The sequence below is a fragment of the Stomoxys calcitrans genome, chromosome 2, assembly GCF_963082655.1.
Source record: "Stomoxys calcitrans chromosome 2, idStoCalc2.1, whole genome shotgun sequence".
In the NCBI taxonomy this organism is placed as follows: domain Eukaryota; kingdom Metazoa; phylum Arthropoda; class Insecta; order Diptera; family Muscidae; genus Stomoxys; species Stomoxys calcitrans.
In genome coordinates, this window is record NC_081553.1 from 67,393,971 (window position 1) to 67,415,644 (window position 21,674).

Genomic DNA, 21,674 nt, shown 5'->3' on the forward strand with positions numbered 1-21,674 from the left:
TACTAATATGGTGGAACAAAGCCTAAAGGTGGGGTTTTGAGAAATGTTGGACTACTTCTTAGACTACGATGCCTTGTCTAAAAGTTTGTATTTTAACTTTCTTTAAGACTCTACTCATATGGTAGAACAAAGCCTAAAGGTGGGTTATTGATAAATGTTGGACTAGTTTTTAGACTACGATCCCTTGTCTAAAAATTTGTATTTTAACTTTCTTTAAGACTATACTCATATGGTTGAACAAAGCCTATAGGTGGGGTTTTGAGATATGTTGGACTAGTTTTTAGACTACGATCGCTCCTCAACCTTATTGGGTTTGTTTGGGATTTACTAGCTCTCTTTTGAAAAGTTCATGAAGTCTTCAATTTGCAAAATTTCTCAAAATCTCACTGATGGCTTTTTTGTTTTGCCTTTTCTTCTTGGTTTTCCTTGGAAGATCTTTTAGCTTTGCTTTTGTTATTGTTAAATGGTGTATTAAATATTTGTTATAGTTGTTATTTAATAATTTTTTGTTTTTGTAACATTTATTACTAACTGCTCTAAGGTGTGGACTAATAACTGATTTTCTTCTCAAATCTTCTTTGCATTTCTCTTCTTATACTGTGATAATTTCTTTAAAATCTTTCTAATTTCATGCTGAATCTCTACTTCAAATTTTGTTTTAAACTCCTCTATATGTGTAGCAATAGAAAAATTACTTTTTTTTACTCTTAAAAGCTAAGAAATGAAAGACAAAAAAAAACGAACAAAAAAATATTTAATTTAAAAATATATATAAATTAATTTATTTTAACTATTTATTAACTAATTTATTTATTTATTATACGTATTAAAAAAAAAATATTGTTTTATAAGCATTTAAAAAATAACAACAATAAATAAAATGTGTATGCTAAGAATGTTCCTTGCCCTCTGTGTTTCATTTACAGAAGAAGAAACCATGAAAGAGAAAAACTTTGAATGACATAAAAACGAAGAAAAATTAACTAAACACAAGTTCAAATTTTGTGCATTTAAAAAAATATATAATTAAACATATATAATAAATTAGAGGAGAATGCTCATATCTCTTTATTCTGTTTTTGTTTTTAAATATGGAAAAAATTTTACTGTACGGTATATGAGGATGAAAACAAAATTCTCACTATCCTCTCCTATTCTTTATATTTTTTTAAATATTTTTTTAATATTTTTTATATTTTTTTAATTGCTGCATAATTTTTGGATTTAATTACTTCAAAGCAATTCAAATATTTTTTCATTAAAAAATTACAGAACTATTTTTTCCGTTTTTTTATTTTTTTATTTATTTTTTTATTTATTTTTTTTTTTGATTTTTTTTTTTCATTTTTGAGCATTTTCTGCTATTATTGATACTAAAAACTAATCTCCTATCTTTTTATACATTTTTTTCTCATTGCCTTACATAATATGGAAGAACTTACTTGTATTGTTTTTTTACTTTTGTAGTCAAAAGCAATATTTCACTATAAAAATTGCCCGTGTGTGTATATGTTTTTAAACTACAATTTTACTAACTTTTATTTAAAAAAAAAAAAAAAACTTTAATGTCTCTTTGAAGTAGTCGGATTTCCATTTGGCCAATTTCATTCCATCATCATTGTCGGTAGTGCGAATATGGATTTAGGTAATTATAAACCAAAGGCCTTCGCGGATTAGCCGTATCTAAATGAGAATTAAAGTTTATGATATCATATGGCAAACGATTCATACTAAAAAGTGCCAGGGTTTAATCGGAAGCATGAGGAAAGGGTGCAACAATAAATAATAATAATAGAATAAGGAAGATATATAAATTTGTCTATTCTCCACCATATGTTGCTTCGAACGGCCTGCATGTTCGTTATATTGGTTTTGGTTTGGTTGATTCCCAGATTTTTGCCCGAATCCGAAAATTAGATTCGTATTTTTCTTTCAAAGTCGTTTCATAAAAGTTCCATATTGATCCGGTCGACCTATACGTCCGTTTTTTATACCCTCCACCATACGATGGGGGGTATATTAATTTCGTCATTCCATTCCCGTAACACCTCGAAATAAGTGTCTAAGACCCCATAAATTATATATATATTCCTGATCGTCACGACATTTTAAGTCGATATAGCCATGTCCGCCTGTTCGCTACTTTAGAAGGAGTAATGCGCTTGAAATTTTGTACAATTACATCTTATAAGTGTAAGTCGGTTGGGATTGTAAATGGGCCAAATCGGTTCATGTTTTGATATAGCTGCTATATAAACCGATCTTGGGACTTGACTTCTTGAGCCACTAGAGGGCGCAATTTCTATCCGATTTGGCTGCAATTTTGCACGTGATGTGGTGGTATCACTTCCAAAAAATGTGCTAAGAACGGTTTAAATGGGTTGATAACCTGAGCTTGGGTCTTGAGCTTCTGGAGGGCCCAATTTTCGCGATTTGACTTCTTGAGCCTCTAGAGGGCGCAATTCCTATCCGATTTGGCTGAAATTTTGCACGTGGTGTGGTGATATCACTTCCAACAAGTGTGCTAAGTATGGTTTAAATGGGTTGATAACCTGATAGAGCTGCCATATAAACTGAGCTTGGGTCTTGAGCTTCTAGAGGGCGCAATTCTCCCGATTAGACTTCTTGAGCCTCTAGAGGGCGCAATTCCTATCTGATTTCGCTGAAATTTCGCATGACATTTTTCGTTATGACTTCCAACAACTGTGCTAAGTATGGTTTAAATGGGTTGATAACCTGATATAGCTGCCATATAAACTGACCTTGGGTCTTGAGCTTCTAGAGGGCGCAATTTTCCCGATTAGACTTCTAGAGTGCGCAATTCCTATTAGATTTGGCTGAAATTTCGCATGACGCATTTCGCTTTGACTTCCAACAACTGTGCTAAGTATGGTTTAAATGGGTTGATAACCTGATATAGCCGAAATTTTTCATGAGGGAGGAGGTTGGGATTGTAAATGGTGCAAATCGGTTCATAACCTGATATAACTGCCATATAAAACGACCTTGGGTCTTGACTTCTAGAGCCTATAGAGGGCAGAATTCTTATCCGATTCGGCCGATATTTTTCGTGAGGTCTTATATTTTGACTTCCAAAAACTGTGTCAAGCATGGTCTAAATCAGTTCATAACCAAATATAGCCGCCATATAAACCGATCTCCCGATTAGACTTCTTGGGCTTCTAGAGGGCGAAAGTCTTATCCAATATGGTTGAAATTTAGCATGTGTAATTTTGCTATGACTTCCAACAATTGTACCAAATATATATACTCATATAGCTCCCATATAAACCGATCTCACATATAAACCGAGTTTGACTTCTAGAGCCTATGGAGGGTGCAATTATTGCTCGATTTGCCTGAAATTTTAGAGGTGGTGCTTATCTACCACTGGTATTTTGATACGCCACACCACTACTGTGGTACAGGGTATTATAACATAGTGAATTAGTTTGTAACACCCAAAAGGAAGAGAGATAGACCCATTGAAAAGTATACCTATCGATCTAGAATCACTTTCTGATTCGATTTAGCTATGTTCGTCTGTCTGTCTGTCCGTCCGTCTGTCAGGTCGCAGTTTTTATTCGATCTTTCTAAAAATTGGTACATGATTTTCGGCCTAGAGATGAAACTTATTGAAATTGAAACAAATCGGTTCAGATTTGGAAATAGCTCCCATATATATGTTCGTCCGATTTGCTGTAATAATGAAATAAAATGGTCATTTGTTAACCGATTCTCTCGAAATTAGGTAGGAAGGATTTTCTTATGACTATCGACTTTATTGGTGAATTTCATAGAAATCGGTTCAGATTTAGATATAGCTCTCATATATATAGCCCGATTTTCACTCCTAGAGCCATTGCAAGCGCATTTATTCACCAATCTTCCCAAAATTTTGCACAACACCTTTCTCGGCGACTACCGCAATATCTGAGAAGTTTGCTTGAAATCGGTTCAGATTTGGATATAGCTCCCGTATATATGTTCGCCCAATTTGCAGTAATAATGCAATAAAATCGTCACTTGTAAACCCAATCCCTCGAAATTTGGAGAGACAGATTTTCTCATGTCTCTCGACATTACTAGTGAATTTCATAGAAATCGGTTCAGATTTATTGTAGATATAGCTCTCATTTATATATATCGCCCTATTTTCACTCCTAGAACCATTGCAATCGCATTTCTTAACCAATTTTGCCAAAACTTTATACAACGCCTTGCTCGAAATTGGCTCAGAATTAGATATAGCTCCCATATATATGTTCGTCAGATTTTGGGTAATTTGCCGTAATGTTGTCATTTTTCATTCGTAGGTATTACAGTTTGAACATATTTGATCGTCGAGGTCCATCAAAATTAGTTCAGAAGTAGATATAGCTCCAACATTGTACTCATAGGGTAGGTGTAGGGTATTATACAGGCGGCACCGGCCGACTTTTGCCCTTCCTTACTGGTTCTATTTGAAAAAGTCATTCAAAAAACTTGACAAATGCGTTTCTTGGCTTTTACTTGTTCTGGATAAACTAGGTCCCGAAATAAGACATGAAAAACATGCTTCACTCCTAAATACCTTTCATTTGAGCCCTATATTGCCATGGACGCTAAATGTTTGGTTAAGGGGGTGTTTAGGGGTGGGGCGTCCACCAAGTACTTGAACCCAAAATCTCAAATAGCTTTCATTTTAGTCCCATATTGTTATGATTGGTCTTTGCATCCCCTTGGCGGTTTTTGGGGGTGGTGTGGTGCCCTGAGATACCACATCCTAACGTATGGATACCAAATTTTTGCTTATAGGTTACGTAACCCATCTTCCTCTAATCTCATATATCATTTAATTGAATTCCATATTGCCATTGGCCTCAAAATTGGATAGCAAATACGTTTGCTAATCTCAAATACATTTCATTTAAAACACTTATTGCAAAAGTCAGCAAATATGTCCGGTTTGGGGTATGGGCCCTAAAAACTATCAACATAGACACTTTTTCCCGAATATTGATGTCAGATTCGTGCTTAACTCCCAAATATCCTTCATTTGAGCCCCATTTTGCTATGGTCGTAAAATTGTCCTCTTTGGGGGTGTTTTTGGGAGGGGCGGTCCCCAAACACTTGGCCCCACAATTGGATATCAAATTCGTATTCTACTCACAAATCTATCGTATAAACCGATCAGGGGTCTTTACTTCTTGAGCTTCTAGAGGGCACAGTTCTTATACGATTTGGCTGAAATTTTGCACGACGTGTTCTGTTATGACTTTAAATAAGTGTGTCAAATATGGATCAAATCGGTTCATAACATGATATAGCTGCCATATAAATCGATCTGGAATCTTGATTTCTTAAGCCTCTAGAGGCCGCAACTCTTATCCGATTTGGCTGAAATTTTGCATGAGGTGTTTTGTTATGATTCTGATATAGCTGATATAGCTGTCACATAAACCGATTTGGGGTCTTGACTTCTTGAGCCACGAGGGGGCACAACTCTTATCCGATGTGGCTGTAATTTAGCATGATGTGTTCTTATATGATTTCCAACAACTTTGATAAGTATGGTTGAAATCGGTCCATAACCTTATACAGCTGTCATATAAACATGAAGTGTTTCCTTGTGACATTCAACAACTGTACTAAGTATGGTTGAAATCGGTCTTTAACCTGATATAGCTGCCATATAAATCGATCTTAAATCTTGACTTCTTAAGCCACTAGAGAGCTCAATTCTTATCCTATTTGGCTGAAATCTTGCATGATGTGTTTTGTTACGACTTTCAACAACTGTACGTGTCAAATATGGTCTGAAGCGGCCTATAGTCTGATACTGCTCCCTTACAAACTGATCTCCCTATTTTTCTTCTTGAGCCTCTAAAGGGCGCAATTCTTATTCGAATTGGCTGAAATTTTACGCAATGACATCTACTATAGTCTCCAATATTTCACTCAAATATGGTCCGAATCGGACTGGATAGGAATCGGACCTGATATATCTCCAATAGCATAGCAATTTTTTTCTTTTATCCTATGTTTTGCCTAAAAAGAGATATCGGGAAAAGAACTCGACAAATACAATCCATGGTGGGGGGCATATAAGATTTGGCCCGGCCCAACTTATCACGCTTTGACTCTTTTCTTTTAAAAAACACTCCAATACCTCTTAAAAATTACCCTTCATATAGTCGACTCCTTTTATCCATCAGTCCTTTATATTGCATGTCCCCTTAGCAGAATATGCGTTCGAGCTGCCTCTCAAACACTCAAAGCGGGAAAAGTTGGCGACCTCGAAACTTCATAGAATTTCTTGTTTTGTATCTGGAGGGCCTGGTCTCCGAATTCCATGTTTATAAAATTTTTCAACATTTTATGGCAAAGGATAAGAAGGACAAAATTGCTGCTTTAAAACATCAAAAGTCCAACCAGTGACTAGGTTTTCCTATGTTGTTGATTGGCCAAATTTCATTGGAAATTTTGCAAATATTTGATTTTCCAAGAAAGGTTGGTAAACATTTGACCTTAGATGACAACTTCTGTTTAATGCATTATTTTAAGTTACGAAATTATTTTTACGTAATTAAATTTCCATGGAAAATTATCTTCAAAATGTTATTTTCAAATCCATTTACCTTCTGTTATGAGCTTGAAATATAAATTTAAACGAAAACAAAAAATAGTAAAAATGAGATCACAGAACATTTTGTTGTGCAAAAAGAAGACAAATCCATTTCCACATTTACTTTTTCCTCTTTCTGCGTATATCCATTCCCAGAAATTGTAAGGTCTCCTTAATATTCTCCTCCTCATTGAATATGTCGTCCTTTTCCTCCTCCTCTACCTCGTCAACGTCCATGCCCAGCAAGTGTGCCTTGTGCTGCAAACGCTTTTCGTTTTCCTCCACGACCTCGGCAGCAGCGATAGCGGCAATATTTACGTAAAAATCGTGAGGATTCCTTGAACCTTCTTTAAAATTTTGTTTTCTATTAAAGGGTGTTAATTTGCTTGATGAAGTGCTCTCAAAAGGGTGCTTTTGGTGCGGATCTAGGCAATGAGTTGGAGGGGGAGGTGCATAAGATGGATGGAGGATAAGCAAACAAGTGAACAGGGTCATACATACTTCGTGCCAGCCAAGTGTCCTCACGTTTAACCTTTTGACCCAAACCGGCAACATTAAGGGCTGCCAGCACTTGGGTATTGTTTTGGGTTTCGGCGGCAATATTATGATGTAACGAACTTTCAGCGGCGTAATGTTCTAGTCCCGGATGGCCTGCATGACCACCACCGCCACCACCCAGGGGAGCCATGGCCGCCGCAGCGGCATGAATGGGTATACCACCAGCATACATGTCCGATGCCCCTATATCATGGCCTCCACCGGCCATGGAATGTATGCCATAGTCCATGCTATAGGGCATCATATAAGGCGAGTGTTCGGGATACTGATACATCATTCTTAGATGAAAACAGAAATTTTAGAAATTCCATTTTATTTCCTTAAACTCGATATCTTACTTGTCCGAGGCATTATCCATCAATTTTTTGATCAACACCATGGCAGCAACAATAAAAGCTATTTTCGATATGGCCAAAGCCTTCAGCGTTAGCAGGCCCACAAATTTGGCTGCAACCAGAGTCCAACCGAATGTGGTGGCCGCCAAATACATGGGTATATACATTTGCATTTGCTTTTTATCCTCCTTTTCGTGTCGTTCCTTGAAGTGTTGCATTAAACCATGACCACCACCTCCGCCGCCTCCTCCTCCTCCACCCAGCAGGCCACCACCGCCTTCATCGCCTAGACGAGCTGTTATGTTTGCAAATATATGATGGGAAAAAAGTAGAATTAAATATTCTTCAAGTGAATTTGAAACAGTAGCATAAATTAGAGAACAATAATCCTTAATTTATATTTCTAAAGTGTTCTCTTGGGAGCAGTGGTACCTTCTAAATTTGTCTAACGACAAGACAACGTTTAATAAATTACTATCCAAAGACAAACGTTTATGCACAAATTAAATTATATTTTTAAATTTTTTAAATTAGTCCTAAGATCGCATCCTTGCTACATTTGTACACATCCTGACTTTTAACTCAATTTTTGTTTATTATTTCTACATTTAAGAGCTGATGGTTTAAGGTATCCTCATGTGTGCTGTTATGAATGAAACTTTTAAATAATTTAATACTAGATTTGAATTGTTCGCAAATGGGAGGTCTAAACAAAAAACTATTCCTCTAACCACACCCTTGGTACATTTGTTTCATTGCACGTGTTGAACTCCATATTAAAAACTCAGTGGTACAGCTGTACCAAGGGTGTAGTTAGAGGGTGTATGAATGGGGTCTAAGGGTTGAAATTTCATTTAAAACCTATTTCAATATTCTAATGCAGAGGAAATTTTGTTAAAACTGTGTGTTTATATAAAACTAGCTGATCCGGACCCGCTCCGCTGCAACTTCTTTTACTTTTTATGGAACAAAAGTTTCCTTGGATTATTTATTTTCGACAATTAAAGAGCTTTTAGTGAAATACCATGCTAACTTGACTAACAGTTTAACAATAAAGTGCCTTTCTCTGAATCCCATATGATCTTTATTGGTCTACGAATCTAAGTTTGGATGCAAGGTATAGTCCATTCTTAAAACACTTTATTTCAGACCGATATCCTCATGATGTCTGATTTAGGTGTGTTTTCGGGGGTGAGGTGGTCCCTCAGACACTTGGCCCGGAAAAAATATCAGCATCGTGCTCTTCTCTCAAATACCATTGATTTAAACCCCATATTGCCATTTGGTTTTGAGAGGAGTTTACAGGATGAGGCGTCCCCCAAACACATGGCCCCAAAATTGGTTATTAAATTCGTTTGCTAATCTCAAATACCTTAGCTAATCTCAAATAACTTTCATATTGGCATGGGGGGTGTTTTGGGAAATACCAAATACCTTTATTTGAGCCCCATATAGCAATGGTTATCACATTCGTTTGATAATCTCAAATACCTTTCATTGGAGTCACATATTGGCATGGGGGTGTTTTGGGGAATACCAAATACCTTTATTTGAGCCCCATATTGCGATGGTCATTAAAAAATTGCTGTTTGTGGGGTATTTTGGGAAAAGGGGTAGACCCCTTTGGTCCTGAAAGTGGGTATCAATTATTGCTCTACCCCCCAATACCTTTCATTTAAGCCCCACATTTAAGTCCCACATGATCGTTAAATATGCCCGATTTAGGTTTGTTTTGGGGAGTGGGGTGGACCCCCAAACACTAAGCCCTGAAAATATATTTTCAACGTGCTCTATTCTCATATATCCATATATCATTTATTTGAACCCCATATTGCCATTGACCTCAAAATTGGATATCAAATTAGTTTTCTAATCTAAAATACCATTCACTTAAACTTCTTATTGACAAAGCCAGCAAATATGTCCGGTTTGGGGTATGGGCCCTAAAAGCTATGAATATGAACAAATACGTCACACTTAGGGGTTGTTATGGTGGTGGGACGTCCCCTAGACAGTTGGTCCCGAATGTTGATGTCAGATTCATGGTCTACTCCCAAATACCCTAAATTTGAGCTCCATTTTTCCATAGTCGGCAAACATGTACGGTTTGCGGCGTGTTTTGGGGAATGGTCTCTTAGTGACTTGGCTTTAAAAATATATATCAGATTCTGATTACCTCTGATTTGAGCCTCATATTGCAATGGTCCGAAAATACTTTCAACTTGGGTGATGTTATGGGGGTGGGGTGACTGACAGACACTTTTTCCGTACATTGATATCAGATTCATGCTTTACTTCCAAAGACCTTTCATTTGAGCCCCATATTTCTATGGCAGTAAATTTGTCCCCTTTGGGGGATGTTTTTGGTGAGAGGCGGCCCCTCAAATACTTGGCACCATATCTAGATATCAGATTCGTATTCTACACTCAAATAGCTTTTATTTGAGTTCCATATTGCCATGGTCAGTAAATAAGTCCTGCTTGGGGGTTGTTTTGTGAAAGGGGTGGAGGTGGACCCCCAGAATCTCTGTCCCAAATTTGGATATCAGATTCGTATTTTAATCGAAAATACCTATCATTTGAATCGCATATTGCCATGGTCGATAAATATGTTCGATTTAGGGATGTTTTGGGCGTTGGGGTGGTCCCCCAAACGCTTGGTCCGACAATTGGATATCAGATACGTTTTCTGATCTTAAATACCTTTCATTTGAGTCCCATATTGATTTGGTCGTAAATTTTACTTCGCTCGGGGATGGGCGGCCCCTCAAATACTTACATATACCTTTATGCCATTGTGAGTTAATAAATCCTGTTTGGGTGGTGTTTTGGGGAATAGGTGGACTCCTAGAAACTTGTTCCCATATTTGGATATAAGATTCGTATTTCACTCGAAAATGCCTTTCATTTGAGTCCCATATTGCCATGGTCGGTAAATATGTCCGATTTAGGGATGTTTTGGTTGTTGGGGTGGTCCCCCAAACACTTGGTCCGACAATTGGATATCAGATACGTTTTCTGATCTTAAATACCTTTCATTTGAGTCCCATGTTGTTGTGATTGGTGTGTATGTATATATTTGGTAGGTTTTAGGGTGGGGCGACCCCCCCCCCCCACCCCCCTAGGTACCCTATCCAAAATGTGGATAACAAATTTTTGTTTGTAGGTTACTATAAAAGAGCACACAAAATTGTAAATTGCTCTACCCATCTCCGAGATTTGGCGTTTCTGAAAATTAGGGTAAGGGGGAGGGTTCGCTCCCACTTCAGATATCAAAAAATGTAGTACCCTATTTTCACACGGGATTTAAGAAAATCGGTTCAGTCGTTTCTGAGCCTATAATGAACACAGAAATCAACAAACAAACAAACACAAATTGATTTTTATATAAAAGATTTCAATAAAAATTTGATAATTCTTTTTATTAAACTATTATGGAGGCCACCGTAGTGGAGAGGTTTACATGTCCGCCTATGAAGCTGAACACCGGAATTAAATCTTGGCGTGGTGGTGGTTATCCCCTCCAAATGGAGGCGACATTTGTGAGTTACTATGGCATGTAAAATCTGTTCCCCAAATTAATGTCGTACTGCGGCACTCCGTTCGGACTCGGCTATGAAAAGAAAGCCCCTTATCATTGAGCTTAAAAACTTGAATCGGACAGCACTCCTTGATATGTACGAAGTTTGCCTCTGAAAGTTAGGTTAAGTTTGCAAGGTTAGGTTTGCAATCAGACTCACTTAGACGTTTCGTTCATTGTGATGCCACAGGAATAGAAGAAGGAAGATGCCTTCTAGTTCCTACCGTTGAACCATCCAGATCACTTTAAAAAGCCCAACATTATGCGAATGTTCACATCCGCTAAATCAGACAGCTTCTCAAAGAAATGACTTCTCTAAAGTGGAACTCCTTCTGACTGCTAGTGCGGGACAAAAACACACAGAAGGTATTCTACAGTCTCTTCTCCTTCGATGTCCTCACAGCTTCTGCAAAAGTCGTTGCTGGCAACCTCCAGTCTGTCAGCATGTTTTCCGATTAGACAGTGACCTGTCATGACGGATACAGTGACCGAGACGTCTGTTCTAACCAGAGACAGCAAAGCGGTAGATATTTTCAAGTCTAGATTTGGCCACATAGTTTTGGAACGCAAGTGTTGTTACTGGCAACCGTCAGTCTGTGTTTATGTTTTCCGATTAGACAGTGACCTGTCGTAACGGTAACAATGAGACGTCTGTTCTAGCCAGTGACAGCAAAGCGGCAGACCCCTTCAAGTCTAGATTAGGCCACATATTTTTGGAATGCAAAAGTCGTTACTGGAAAAGTCGTTACTGACAACCTTCAGTCTTTAAGCATGTTTTCCGATTAACCAGAGACCTGTCATGACGGACAAAATGAGAGAGACGTCTGTTCTAGCCAATGACAGCGAAGCGGCAGAACTCTTCAAGTCTAGATTAAGCCACAAAGTTTTGGAGTGCTCACAGCCCCCTCATTGTGACCATTTATCAATCGTTGTCCTTGGGGCCTGGTTCTGAAAACTTAGCTTGCATGTCGCTAGAGGCATACCCACAGATTCCAGAATCCTCGGAATGTGTAGGGTAGTTCCTAGTCTCGCAAGCTCGTCCGCCTTACAATTCCCTGAGATATCTCTGTGGCCCGGTCATGACGGACAAAATGACAGAGACGTCTGTTCTAGCCAATGACAGCGAAGCGGCAGAACTCTTCAAGTCTAGATTAAGCCACAAAGTTTTGGAGTGCTCACAGCCCCCTCATTGTGACCATTTATCAATCGTTGTCCTTGGGGCCTGGTTCTGAAAACTTAGCTTGCATGTCGCTAGAGGCATACCCACAGATTCCAGAATCCTCGGAATGTGTAGGGTAGTTCCTAGTCTCGCAAGCTCGTCCGCCTTACAATTCCCTGAGATATCTCTGTGGCCCGGTACCCAGAACAGATGAATTTGGAACTGTTGAGTCATCTCGTTGAGAGATCTGCGACAGTCGAGGGCTGTTTTTGTTTTCATAAATGCGTTCTCCAGGAATTTAATGGCTGCCTGACTGTCTGAGAAGATACTTTTGTCAAGCGTCGCTATGACATTATATCTTAGCCATTCCACCACTTCCTTAATTGCAAGGATCGCCACTTGATACAAACTGCACTGGTCGGGTAAACTTTTCGATGTGACCAGTTCTATATCTTTAGAGTACATCCCAAAGATCTCTTGTTCGTTTAGTTTGAAACCATTCGTATAGAAGTCTATGTAACTTCTATTACCAGGGATATCGTAGTTCCAATCGGTTATATCAGGAATAGTGGTACAGTAATTTTTTATCAAAAAGGCGCTCAGGTAGGGTGTAATCCACACTGTCTGGAACATGGGATATTGTATCGAGGATAACTCAGTGTCCATAGCTGACTCATGACCGTAGCTGCCTGCAAATTGTCTAGCCACAATATCCAGAGGCATTACATTTAGCACTGAAATCAGTGCATCAGAAGGTGTCGTCCTCAGTGCGGCTGTGGTGCACAAACAAGCCATCCTTTGGATCCGGTTGAGTATTTAACAGTAGGAGGACTTTTGAAGCGCTGTCCACCAGACCACAACACCATATAGCGTTAAAGGTGCGACAACTTCAGTATATACTCAGTGCATGACACGCGGCAAATAAGACGAAATGGATGGTTTCAACTCCCAAAACGCTTTGTACAACCGAGCAGATAAAGAAAATGGAGAAAGTTGGGAACCACAACTTTGAGATCGTCAGCAACTTTATCTACCTCTGCACAGCCGTTACCAAAACGAATGACACCAGTTTTGAGATTAAGCGAAGAATAATACTGGCATACAGATGCTACTTTGGACTAAGTAAGCAGTTTAGAAACAAGGCCACCTCTCGACAGACGAAGATTACACTATACAAGACACTGATACTACCCGTGTTGTTATATGGTTCTGAGGCATGGGTACTTGTGAAAGCAAACGAGGTAGTATTTGGAGTGTTTGAGAGAAAGATTTTTCGCAATATATATCGACCAGTTTTCGTTAATGGAGAATATAGGCTTCGTATGAACTACGAGCTGTATGACGACGATAACATTGTTACACGTATCAAAATGCTACGGCTGCGTTGGCTAGGTCACGTTATCAGAATAGATGAAGAAGCTCCAGCAAAGAAATCTGTTGATGACAAACACGGTGGTACTCGCAAACCGGGACGACCAAAAGCCAGATGGGATATATCAAGTGGTGGAAAGCACCTCGAAACTTGGTGTCAGAGAATTTAAAATAAGAGCAGAAAATCGAGGCGCTTGGAACTTTCGGCTAATGGAACAAATGAAGCGTTTGGTGGAAAAATGTTCTGTTATAGCCAATCAAAGTAAAGTAAAGTCAGCATAACGCTCGGTTTAAACCCCCAACTTTTGCCAATAGCTCCCTTGCAGGTGTATAAGGCAAAAGTTGCCTTTCTTGTCCTTTCCAAAATGTTAGATTTGAAGCTAAATTTCCTGTCCAGCAAAACACCCAGGTTTTGGCAAACTTTTGAATTACACAAAGAATTCGTTTCAATATAGACAAACAGGCTATAAGCCACCAACACACTTACGTAGAGTGCGAACTGAAGAAAATATCGCAGCTGTATCGGCCAGTGTTAATGATGACCATCAATTATCGATTCGTCACCGATCGCAGAAACTGGACGTCTGTTACTAAACAAAGTGGAAAACTTTGGGGAAGAATTTAGGTGTGAAGCCATTCAAAAGACCGAGAAGACCAAAAGCCCGATGAAAAGATCAAGTTGTGGAAGACACCTCGAAACTTGTTGTCAGAGATTTTAGAATGAACGTAGAAGATCGAGGCGCTTGGAATGCTATCCTACGTTCGGCTAGTGGAACAAATATTCTGTCATAGCCAATTAAAGTAAGTAAAGTAGCCATTCAAACTACAGCTTGCAGAAGAACTAAAGTCGAAACGACCTACCGCAATACAGAATTTTTGATGAATGGGCTCTTGGAAAGTTGGCCGAAAATCCACTTTTTTATCGAAAAAATTTTATTCAGCGACGAAGCTAATTTTTGGCTCAATGGTTACGTATATTAGCAGAATTGTCGATTTTAGAGTGAATACCTTCGAGGAGCATTTCAAGAGCTACCAATGCATCCGGAAAAAGTCACGGTTTGGTGCGGTTTATGGGCTGGTGACATCATTGGATCGTACTTCTTCAAAGATGATGCGAATCATAACGTAACTGTGAATAGCGAGCGCTATCGTGAGATGATATCCCACGTTTTTTTACCCATAAGGCAAGAGCTTAACTTGCATGGCATGTGGTTTCGGCAAGACGGCGCCACATGCCACATAGCACGCGTAACAACGGACTCATTGAGAGGCGAGTTCGGTGAACATTTCATTTCACATCAGATTTAACGCCTTTAGAGTATTTTTTGTGGGGCTATGTTAAAGCTCAAAGCTATACAGACAAGCCCGCTTCAATTGGCGCATTGGAAAACAACATTGAAGCATTTATTTGTGAGATCCTGGCCAGAATGTTGGAAACAGTATGCCAAAATTGGACTAAGCGGATGGACCATTTGAGGCACAGTCACGGTCAACATAAGCATGAAATAATCTTCTAACATTAAATTATATGGACAGTACTATCGATTCAAATAAAGGTTTCATGCATTTTTCTTTATTTTATGTGTTTTTGTACCCTACCTGTTCCACTGTGGAACAGGGTATTGTAGATTTGTGCAATTGTTGCAACGCTAAGAAGGAGTAGAGCTAGAGCCATCGATAAGTATACCGATAGACTCAGAATCACTTTCCGATTCGATTTAGCCATGTCCGTCTTTCCGTCTATGAATCCGAGTATTCTTGTAATCAAAGTGCAGGTCGTATTTGTCGTCCGATTGTCACGAAATTTCGCACATGCCACTTTTTTGGCCCAAGGACAAACGCTATTGATTATGAAAAAATCGGTTCAGATTTAGATATAGGTCCCATATATATCTTTCATCCGATATGGCTTTTTAAGGCTGTAGAAGCCATAATTTTCGTCCGATCTTTACAAAATTTGACATTGGGTATTTTATTTAAGGTCTACATATGTGTGCAGAATTTCATAAAAATCGGTTCAGATTTAGATATAGCTCCCATATATATCTTTCATCCGATATGGGGTTTTAAGGGTGTAGAAGCCACAGTTTAAAATATTTTGCGCGAGGTGTTTTCTTTGACGTCCTAATATGTGTGCAAAAATTTCATAAAAATCGGTTCAGATTTAGATATAGCTCCCATATATATCTTTCATCCGATTTGGCCTTTTAAGGCTGTAGAAGCCACAATTTTAGTCCGATCTTTAAAATATTTTGCGCGAGGTGTTTTATTTGACGTCTTCATTTGTGTGGAAAATTTCATGAAAATCGGTCCAGATTTAGATATAGCTCCCATATATATCATTCATCCGATTTGGCCTTTTAAAGCTGTAGAAGCCACAATTTTGGTCCGATCTTTACAAAATGTTGCATGAGTTGTTTTATTTGACGTCTTTATATGTGTGGAAAATTTCATGAAAATCGGTCCAGATTTAGATATAGCTTCCATATATATCTTTCTTCCGATATGGACTTTTAAGGCTGTAGAAGCCACCATTTTTGTTCCGATCTTTACAAAATTTGGCTTTGGGTATTTTATTTGAGGTCTACATATATGTGCAAAATTTCATAATAATCGGTTCAGATTTAGATATAGCTCCATATATATATTTCATTCGGTATGGGGTTTTAAGGGTGTAGAAGCCACAGTTTTAGTCCGATCTTTACAAAATTTGGCATTGGGTATTTTATTTGAAGTCTACATATGTGTGCAAAATTTCATCTAAATCGGTTTAGATTTAGATATAGCTCCCATATATATCTTTCATCCGATATGGCGTTTTAAGGGTGTAGAAGCCAAAGTTTTAGTCCGATCTTTAAAATATTTTGCGCGAGGTGTTTTCTTTGACGTCCTAATATGTGTGGAAAATTTCATAAAAATCGGTCCAGATTTAGATGCACATGCACGAGGTGGTGTAGGGTAATATATAGTCGGCACCGCCCGACTTTTGCCTTTCCCTACTGTTTTTTTTTTTTTTTTTTTGAAAACTGTCTCTTTAGTTTTTAGAAATGCACCCTTTATATTTTGCACCGATTTGGACTAATATTTTAATTATGTAGTCATTTATTAACCGATACTCATTAGGCACAAATGGATTCCTTTATGAATCTCGGTAGAATTTCATAGGAATCGCTGCACATTTAGATATGTATGCAACTCCCGATTTTCACCTTAAGGGCCTTTAGGTCGAAATTTTACACTTCAAATTTAAGCAAATTTTAATTTCGGCTACTTAGCCTGCATATCTACTTGAGCATGTCCTTACTTCTTAATATGCATGCTTTCGCCTATTTGCTTTCATTGAAATAATTTGGTCTTAAACTGAACTAAAAGTGCGCAAAATGTTATCCTGATGCATTTCAACTTGTTTTATTGCCAAGTTGTTTATGTATTCATTAACCACAATGAAACTCCTCTCAACAAATATACTCAATCATTCTTAACACATCAATCTGTTCAATGCATGAAATCGTTTGACTAATTAGCCACATTCATTTCCAAGAGATTTGTTTTTCTGTTCGCTAAGAATTTTTAAAAAACCAAGTAAGAGCGTGCCAAGTTCGGCCGGGCCGAATCTTATATACCCTCCACCATGGGTCGGATTTATCGAGTTCTATGCGCGGTACCTCTTTTTAGGCAAACAAATAATATTGAATAATAAGAACTGTTATGCTATTGGACCCATATTAAGTTATAGTCCGATTCGGACGATAAATGAATGCTGAACATTGTAGAAGTCATAGTGTAATATTTCAGTTTATTCGGATAAGAATTGCGCCTTGTAGGGGCTCAAGAAACAAAATAGGGAGTTCGGTTTATATGGAAGCTGCATCAAGCTATTAATCGATTCAGACCATATTAGACACGTATATGGAAGGTAATGGGAGAAGCCATTGTACAAAATTTCAGCCAATCGGATGAGGCTTCCGCCCTCTAGAGGCTCAAGAAGTCAAGACCCCAGATCGGTTTATATGGCAGCTATATCAGATTGTGTTCCGATTTGCGCCATACCTAGCAAGGTTATTGGAAGACATAACAAAACACCTTATGCAAAATTTCAGCCAAATCGGATGAGAATTGCGCGCTCTACAGGCTCAAGAATTCAAGACCCAAGATCAGTTTATATGGCAGCAATATCAAAACATGGACCAATTTGAACCATACTTAGCACAGTTATTGGAAGTGATACCAAAACACGAAGTGCAAAATTTCAGTCAAATCGGATAAAAATTGAGCCCTCTGGATGCTCAAGAAGTCAAGACCCAAGATCGGTTTATATGGCAGCTATATCAAAATATGGACGGATTTGGCCCATTTACAATCCCAATCGACCTACACTAATAAAAAGTGTTTGTGCAAAATTTCAAGCGTCTAGATCTACTCCTTCGAAAGTAAGCGTGCTTTCGACAGACAGACAGACAGACCGACGGACGGACGGACGGACAGATGGACGGACATGGCTAGATTGCCTCAAAAGGACAATACGATCAAGAATATATACACTTTATGGGGTCTCAGACGCATATTTCGAGGTGTTACAAACAGAATGACGAACTTAGTATACCCCCATCCTATGGTGGAGGGTATAAAAAATAGACATTTTCAATAGCCATTATCCTAGATTCGTTACATATCATTGATTCTCCGCTACCAGTCGCACTTGGTTTGCATGAAAGTGTAACACACTTTTTCGACAAATTGTTGTTTTGATTGTCTGTTTGTTGTCCTACATTGGCCATTGGAGAATTGGCTATTAACAACATCAGCGAATTATACCTGTACTACTGGTTGCCTTCTTTAGCAGAGCCACTTCAATGTAGTTGGCATCCTCCTCATCCCGCTGCACACTAAAGACCATGGGGCCAACCGGTATGCGAATGGCATTGCCGCTGATAAAGTCCATGAACGTTGATATGCCACGACCAGTTTCCGTTTCGCTGGCACCCCAATTCGAGTTGGGTTTCTTCGATGATGATGATGATGGTAATTTAACTAAATCTAGGAAGCCCAAATGTATCGAATCTCCACGACGATACGAGCTGATAATACTGTTGGCCAGGCCATAGAGACAGCTGGCATTATTGGCGCATTTCCATGACATTTTATCCACAAAGTCTGTATTAACCGAGGTCATCGAGGATGTCGAAGCTGAACTGGACGAGGAGGTTGAGTCCTTGGTGCTGCTGCTGCTGCCTGATGTTTTTGTTTGGCCTTCATGGATGCTGTTAATTTTCACATTGGCACCTTTGGGACCATGCGAGGATCTGCTACGAATTTCCGCGTTTATCACATGCAACAAAGAACCACACAGGCAGATTGTGAATAAAACCGATAGGGAATTAAATGAATTTCTAAAGCCTTTGCAACGAGCCATGTTTCTTTGTTATTGTTTTTCTTTTTTTTTTTTTTCTTTCTTTTGTTCTCTTGCTCTCACTGAAGGATTTTTTTCACAGTTTCAAAAGATTTCTTTTTTTTTCTTTCGATTTTTATTTCATATTTAAAATCCTGGACTTCAGTGTCCAGCTGTGGGGTGAAAACGCGAGCGCGTATCACTTTCAACACCAGCGTTTCGAGTTTTGTGCTGGCGGTTCAATGTCGACTAATTACCTTGGTAAACGTGCAACTCAGTTTTATTGTCTTTGCAACAATGCAGCATTGGGGCAGCCACAAAAATTATTTCTGCTCTGTAGAAGCATACTTTTGCTATTTTCAACATTATTATGATTAAATATAATTTAGTTGCGTTAATATATAATTTCAATTGGATTTTACACATTTTTGTCTATGTGTTGGAGGTTGGTGGTTAACGATTGTACAGTGGTTCATGGGGATTTTAAGGGAAAATTAATTAAAAAAAAAAAATTTGGATTTTCATGGAAAATTTTGAAGAAATTTTAAGGTGTATGAAATTAAGGAGACCAAACCTGCGAAATAACACTCGAAATCTAAAATTAAAATATTGCCGAGGAGAATGACAACAAAATTACTAAGGGAAGACAGAGTTTGTCCTCTTCACTCGCATATATGAGGTAGCGAATTTACGACTCCAGTTTTTGGACGGGATCAGACTGTTGTTGTGAAAATGGGCAAATAACTGGGCCTAGTTTTCTATTCGTTACGTTTGTAAAAAAGATATATGGAGGAAAAAGTCCAAAAGTAATGTGCGCATTCTAGTCCAATAGGTGGATGTTCGGTAGGACAGGGGTTATAGACCAAAGATGAATTCAATCCCATGGCAACCGGTTGTACGTACCGAAATGACCCAATGGATTCCTTCATCGGCAAGGGTTGCCTCCCCAGTGTACAACACACTGCTACAACAACAACCAAAGATGATTTACTCGATATACACGGCCTAGTGCTAATGTGAGATTAGTGCTGACATATTGAACACAGGTGTAGAGGATGGCTGTGAAGGGTTTCTAAAATAATTTTCAAAAAATTTAGCGCTTTCTGTTATTTTTAAAAAATTTTAAATTTTCACAACAAGTAAAAACGTATAAAGTCAACTTTGAATACCCAACACCATGGATAACTTAACCATCCTCTTTTATAAAAACTCAACTGCCAAATCCATAGAAATATGCAAATGGGGTCTGATCTGGATCGTACTTGATTCAGAAGAACTCTTATACAAGTCACAGTTTCAGCAAAATCGGGCAACAAATCCGGTTTTATGGGATTAAGACCCTTTATTGGAAGATCGTGTCAGTCATATCTTAATCTTGTCTAATCTGGATCATATGCTGGTGGGTTGAGGGAAGCTTAAAACAACTCGCTGTTTTAAATTTCAGCGAAATCGGTTATTTAATAAAGCTTTTATGGGCTTCAGACCCCTTATTGGCAGATCGGTATATATGGCAGCTATATCCCAAAAAAAACCGATCTGAACAATATTTGAGTCGAATATCGGGAGGCTTTAATCACCTCACTATTTAAAAATTCTGCGAAATCGAATAAATGAAATATAGTGCGATCTGATCTGATCTGAGCCGGAGTCGGATATCGGGAGGCTTAAAACAAGTCTAAAGAAAACTTTAGTGAAATTGAATAATAATTGCGGTTTTTATGGGCTTAAGAGGCTCAGTCTGCCAATCGGTCCATATGGTAGCTATATCTAAGTATCTGCCCAGAGTTAAGATGTGTGTGATCACTGGAGGCCACCATGGCGCAGAAGTTAGCATGTTCGCCTATGACGCTGAACGCCTGGGTTCCAATCCTGGCCAGACCATCAGAAACATTTTCAACGGAGGTTCTCCCCTCCTAATGCTGGCAACATTTGTGAGGAGCTATGCCATGTAAAACTTCTCTCCAAAGAAGTGTAGCACTGCGGCACACCGTTCGGACTTGGCTATAAAAAGGAGGCCAGTTATCAGTGAGCTTAAACTTGAATCGGACTGCACTCATTGATATGTGAGAAGTTTGCTCCTGTTCCTTAGTGGAATGTTCATGGGCAAAATTTTGCTATTTTGTGATCACTGGAAGGTCATTGTTTCAAGTTTCGGCAAAATCGGTTTATAATTGCAGCTTTTATGGACTCAAGACCTTAATCGAAAGATCGCTCTATATGGCAGCTATAGCTGAATGTAGACCGACATCAGTCATATCTGAGATGGGAAACTCACTGCTTCTAAATTCGTCAAAATCAGATAATAAATAAGCCTGTTAGGGTCTAAAACCCTAAACCAGCATATCGATCTATATGGCAGCTGCATGTAAATATGGTCCAATGTGGGAATATCAGGGCCTCTAGTATGTCGAGGCCCTCCGAAGTCGCCGAAATTTAGGACGGTAGGTGGTGTAGACCGATCTCCAGACTTAAAATCTTGAGGCAATTAATTGGTAATTTTTCATCCTATTTCATTGAAATGTGGCACAGTGAGTTCTGGTAGATTCCTTCCTATATGTTGAATGTGGTCCAGATTGGGCCATATTTGGATATAGCCACTATATAGAGCCATGTAAAAAATTTCCTCAAAGCGGTGTCGCACTGCGTTACCCTGTTCGGACTTCTTGATATTTGCG

General features: G+C 38.6%; 1 protein-coding gene across 1 annotated transcript; it reads right to left on the bottom strand.

Moving 5' to 3' along the window:
• Positions 1-1,615: 1,615 nt before the first annotated feature.
• Positions 1,616-19,023, bottom strand: LOC106093457 (uncharacterized). The gene is given in 7 exon segments (XM_059361486.1): positions 1,616-1,683; positions 7,109-7,443; positions 7,504-7,777; positions 10,017-10,027; positions 10,605-10,630; positions 11,168-11,190; positions 18,426-19,023. Coding segments are annotated over 7 exon segments (1,335 nt in total).
• Positions 19,024-21,674: the final 2,651 nt, after the last annotated feature.